Below are 6,000 nucleotides of genomic sequence, written 5' to 3'. Positions count from 1 at the left end.
CCTTCCTTCCTTCCTTCCTTCCTTCCTTCCTTCCTTCCTTCCTTCCTCCCTCCCTCCCTCCCTCCCTCCCTCCTTCCCTTTCTGCCCAGTGCTAAGTCTTCTACTCTCACACTGACTCCTCAGAAGGAACCACTCTTGGCCTCAGTTTCCTTACCTGTCAAAGCAGGAGATTGGATGAGATGATTCCTAAGGTCCCTTTGGCTCCTTCAAACATAATCTTGAACTTGCCATCTCAATAGTCCTCTCCACCAAAAAACCAGATCTATTACTCTTTCAAAATTCTTTCTTTCTGGTGATTCAACTGCAGTTACTTCAATCTCCCAGACTTGAAACCTTTGGGTTATTCTTGATGCTTTTATCTCTTTCTCCCTGTGTAACTAGTTAGTGGTCAAACCTGTTAATTTATCCTTTGCAGTATCTCCTATTATCATCCCCACGCAGAGTTTGATTTGGGAATCTCTAAATATAACTCATGTCTAGATTACCATAAATGTGGGTGCCAGGGTCCCCAGCTCCTGCAAATTACATAGAGTAACAAATGTACATAGATTATATTTTATTTCACCCCACAAAGTGGCAAAAAGTACAAAAGATTCACAGTAATCCATAAATTGATGCAAAAAACCTATCTGAATAAAGCCTTCCCAGTAGTATGTAATTAATACACTTCTCTTTCCCATCTAACGAGTCTCACTTTTCCATCAAGGTGCCCGAGCCTTTCTAGTTCAACATTGTCCCATGGTTTGGACTCTTCTCAGATGGGAACTGAACTTGGGGTTTCTAATGGGGTGACACCCTAAAATTGGGTGGATCCTTTGGCCATGTATACAGACACATGCAGCTTCTTCCCATGGGTGGCCGTTTACTGTTTTTGAACCATTAATAACTGCTCTCTAGAAGAAAAAAAAGAAAGGAGAAAGTAGGAAGGAGCCCCACTCCTAAAAAGAAAGACTAAGCAGGTCTCTTGGCTCATTTCTGTACTCTAGCAAAGTGAGGGGAAAGTCTCCCAAGTATCTGAGCTAACTAAAATGGAATGGGGGCACCCTCAGTTATTGAAACACTTTCCCTTAGGAGTTCTTACCTAGGGATGATTCCAAAGCAACCAGGTTATCTTGGGACATCCCCAAACCAGCAGTCATCTTTTGCTTTCTCAACAAGGTGCCAATACTAGAGAGCCCCCATATTAGGGAGAGAAATGGGATGGTCAGTCTCCAACATGCTCCTTTGCCTGTAAGCTCATCAAAACCTATCAGTGAGCCCTCCCTGTTCAACCCCCTTACGGGTTGGATTGAATTGAAATTGGCCAGTGGGCAGGTCTGTTACACACCCAAGGGGTGGTTGCGCCAGGAAAGTAAAACCCAGGACTGTCCTGGAAAATTCCCAGCAATTCAGTGAGTCCTCTGACAAATGTCAAGGGAAGCACCCTTCAGGATAATTCCTCCTGGCAGATTTCCTTTTTCAGGGGAAAGAGGGACCGAGAAGGCAGCAGAATGGAGGGATTTATAAAAGAATCATGTACCTGAAACTGGGTTTCTCCAGACATCATTACCCCTTGTGCTTGTGAGACATGAAAGTCCTCCAGTATTTCCTTTTCCTTCCTGAAAAATTTATTTTTGTCTCTGGCTTCAATCCTCCATCCTCCCTGGTGAGGAATCAGGCAGAGAAACCATTTGAGTGTGCCGTGCTGGATTTATGTCTTCTCTTGTCTGTCTCTCGTCACCTGGCATCGCGCTTACTTCTCTTTGGGGGCTGCCTTCCTTTCTGGTGGATGATGTTTGTCTTGGCATGTGGACGGTTGTGTCCTTGGTGGACTTTGCTACCCCCTGTTTTTATATGGCTGTCACTGACAGCCTGCTCACTGTTGTTAAGAAATGATTGCTTTTAACCTTTCTTTATGACGCCTTTAAAAAAACATGACTCTTGGCTCTGTTTATCCAGGTGGTCTCTTAGGGTAACAATAACTCTTGTTAGGTCTTTAGCCTGATGCCTGGTTTAAAGCATATATAACATATATGTTGTGTGAATATATATATATATACATATACATACATATATATACATACATGTTCATAGGTTCTTAGACATAGGGCTGCAAAGGATCTGAGAGGCCCTCATTTTATAGATGAGGAAGCTTAGTTACAAAGAGATTAACTGACTTGCTTGGGATCACTCAACTATCTGAAGTGGGATTTGAACTCAGGTCCTTCTGACTCTAAGCCCAGTGAACTACCTGTTAGATTGTGCTGCCCCTCTGTTGGTCAGCTTCTTTTTAATTGTGTCCAATTCTTCACGACCCCATTTGGGGTTTTCTTGGCAGAGATACTGGAGTAGTTTGCTATTTCCTTCTCTAGCTCATTTGACAGATGAGGAATTGAGACAACAAAGGTTAGGTCACTTGCCCAGGGTCACACAGCTAGTAAGTATCTGAGGTCAGATTTGAACTCAGGAAGATGAATCTTCCTGACTCCAGGCCTGGGCACTCTATATGGTGTCACCTAGGCTCCACCCAGATGCCCCGCTGCCTTTATTAATGTTAACCCTTTGCAAAATCATACTAGTTGAAGCTGTATTACCAAGGAAAGCATTAGCTCTCAAATCATGAAATTTAGGAACCATTTTTAAAAAGACTCTTAACAGTCCCTTTCTAAGGCATACACCCTGCCCCATTGATTATAGGATTTGAATCATTTGAGGATATTCCTTTGTTAGCTGCTCTGCTTTCAGTCTGACCTAAACCAATCCAGCAAGCATTCTGTAAAACACCTACTATGAACAAAACTTTGTGAGATTTGATGGGGGTGTCCCAACGAAGAAAAACGTGGGAGCTGACCTCAAGGGGCGTAGAATGTAGGAGGGCAATATATCACACATCCAACAAGCATGTATTAACTTAGCTGGTAGAGTGGCAGTGGGTTAGCTTTTCTGTTCTGGTCTCTTCCATTAAGCAGACACCTGAAGCCCATTTCCAGATGCGTGGTACCTGGGGACTCAGCATGAGGGTGTACTCTGCCTCCCTTTACTGCTCTCAGCTTCTGCTTAGGACTTTAAAAATAAAGAAGTTTATTTGAAAAGAAGGGTGGGGATTTTCTTATTATTCCACTAGATATTTTTGGAATCCAAAGTGCATTCCAGAACTTGCTTGTACAATGAAGGCTTCTAGGACTGGGTTAACTTCCAGAGCCTGGCTCAATACACATTATAAAAATAGACCGTGGGACTTTGATTATAATTCCAGGTATTTTGCATGAGAGGCTGTTATTGCTAACCCATGTCCTGCAGCACGTATTTCAGACCGGAGAGAATGTCTGCTGTCAGTTATGATTATTGATTCTTGGGAGGGGAAAGAAGCAAAAACAGAGTTATAAATTAAATTATAATTAAAACAGCTCAGCTCTACCCCCCCCCCCTTCCCATTCTTGATCATCTGAATTGACTTGCCTCCTGATCCAGCACATTCGTTTACGGGAACATACTTATTTTTACTTATTGATGATGTATTGGTGATGGTTGGGCCCCAGGAAACACCGTTGCAATTTATAAATACAGAGTTCAGAAATGTTGAGACTTCCTGGAATTGGAACAGCATTCCCGCCCCCCCCCCCCCCCACGACTACAAATATTAACCTTTATTTATTTGCTTGTTTGTTTGTTCATTAAAGATTATAGGACTTTTATAGCTGGAAAGGGGCCTTTAGAGAGTATCAGTTCTTCATCTTACAAATGATGAAGCTGAAGCCCTGGGAGGAGTCTTGATCCAGGTCTCTCAAGTGCTGAGTCATAAGATAATAGAAGTAACACCAAATGAGATTTCAGAGACCATTCTCCTCATGCTACACCTGAGACACTGGAGATATAAGAGGGCAGCGTCCAGGTAGATCAGTGAATAGAGACCTGCACCCCGGACAAGTCACTTAGCTGCCACCTGCCTCAGTTTCCCCATCTGTGCTATTATCCCCAATTTACAGATGAAAAAAATGGAACGTGAGTTATTAATATCATTCAGAAGTATGATACACACATCTCTGAAAACTTCCAAAGCCTAGGGGTTTCCAGTCAGGTAGATCTTTTCATTTTTCATTTTAACCTTCTCCACTCTTCCCCTCTCTCCCCCCTTTTTTCCTAAACGTAAACAGAAATGGAGATTTTCACCATTTTCAACAAGCCGAAGAGCCAGCAGCAACAGTGCCGACAATACTACACGGTCACCATCCCGCTCAGGGTCTCTAAAAACGGACGGACGGTCAACAGCCTGGACGCGAACTGGCTGGAGCATATGAGTGACCACTTCCGGAAGGGGGGTGTGCTGGTGAACGCCATCTTTTATCTCGGAATGGTAAATGGTACGGAATCCCCCCATTTGGCGACGCAGCCTTTCTTTTCTTTCTGAGTGCTCTTGCTGAGCAAATACCTTTGCAGTCAGCAAATGTGCCTGAGTTTTATTTCTAATTAACACGTTCCAGGCAACTTCCCTTGAAGCCCAAGACCCCGCTCAGTGTGAACTCCTCCCAGAGCTGCACAGGTGTCTCCAAAATGACAGCGACACATGAGCGGCTAGATTGCATTGATGGCAGCGTGGGCCCGGGTTGCTTTGAAAGGCTTTTAAGGAAGATTATTCCCTGTGCTTGTTAATTACCCCCTGGGATCGTGCGGTTCTGGAAGTGCAAATTGTTTGTAGACACTATTACAGCTTGCGGTAGCAGGGGCAGCACCCTGGAATGAAAAGCAGAGAGAGAAATTGAATGACCCAGATTCTTGGGGTTCGACCGGCATGTACATACACCCCGGAGCCTAGATCTGATTGAACCCAGTGCTTGTTGAGTCTACCACCGGGCGCCCTTTCCTGCTTGCTTTTTGTAAAGCATGGCGGCTTGAGTCTTTGGGAGGCAAAGGAAATAGGAACAAGGCTGGTAGGGACATGTGCAAGGCCAGAAAAATGGCCCAAGATCGCTGATGCCTGGTTGAAGCTGGATTGTTCTGTCAATTCACTGCAGGCACCATTTCAATGGGTGTGAATACCAGTGTGCATCCTTCTAGGCAGGGTGTTCACAACTCCCTCTCCCATTTCTGTGACCTTAAGCCAATCATTTCTGTCATTGTTTACTCATCTGTAAAAAGAAAGATGGACTAAGTGACCTCTAAGGTCCCTTTCAGCTCTAAACTATGGTCCTCTGTCTCTTAGGCAGGCTCTGTAGGTGTACCCCTGAGGTCCCTGCCAGCTCTAACCTTTTGTGATTCTCTTACTTTCATTATTTCCCTTAGTTCAGACAAAACCTGAGCTCAGAGGAACCACTCACAGAAAGTCCATGGCGCCATGTTGGCGTTGACCATATGGAGGAGCGACCCATGGGCTATATATAAATAAAACCGTTCTGATCAGTAAGGCAACATATGTAAGCAATAGTTAGTGCTTTAAAGGTTAGCAAAGACTTTACATTTAGTCATTGTAGCAGTGCTGTGATGAGTGATCCTCCCCGTTTTAGAAGGGAGGAAAGCCCTATATATACATGCTGGCTGCTACAACTACTGGTTTTTCAACTCGTGCCTGTGGAGTCACGTTCTAATTTTGGGGAGAAGATGAGCAAGAGTCATACAAGATGGGCAGGTATACGTGGATTTCAGTCTGTATCCTTGGAGGGAATTCCAGAATGGATGGCATCATATGCCCCTTTAACCCATTTTAAGTATTTTGATTTTAGAATAAATATATGACAGTCATTTCAGTGATGGATCTGGAGTCAGAGAGACCTGAGTTCAGATCCAGCCTCCACCACTTATCTGTGTGACCCTGAGCCAGTCATTTAACCTTTCTGCCTCAGTTTCCTCAGCTATAAAATGGAGATAATAACAATATCCAAAATAATATACTTATAAAGCACTTTGCAAACCTTAAAGCACTTTATAAATACTTCTTATTGTTGTTATTATTTCTACTACTACTTTGGGTTTGGAGCAGGTATGTTCCCTGCCTGTCTCTTTTTCTTACACACACACACGCACACA

At 43.7% G+C, this 6,000-nt stretch overlaps 1 protein-coding gene across 1 annotated transcript in view; it reads left to right on the top strand.

The window, feature by feature from the left end:
• The window catches only part of RFTN1 (raftlin, lipid raft linker 1), a 197,728-nt gene that overhangs the window by 139,755 nt on the left and 51,973 nt on the right, over positions 1–6,000 (top strand). The window contains exon 6 of the mRNA XM_069088435.1: positions 4,134–4,340. Within this exon, the coding sequence (XP_068944536.1) occupies positions 4,134–4,340 (207 nt within the window). The remainder of the gene's footprint in view (positions 1–4,133; positions 4,341–6,000) is intronic.

This window comes from Petaurus breviceps, unplaced genomic scaffold (genome assembly GCF_028583685.1).
Source record: "Petaurus breviceps papuanus isolate PSGF00001 unplaced genomic scaffold, PetGlider_PUasm1.0 185, whole genome shotgun sequence".
Taxonomy (NCBI): Eukaryota; Metazoa; Chordata; class Mammalia; order Diprotodontia; family Petauridae; genus Petaurus; species Petaurus breviceps.
The sequence above is the reverse complement of the archived record's forward strand: the minus strand, read 5'-3'. Positions and strand labels throughout refer to the sequence as shown.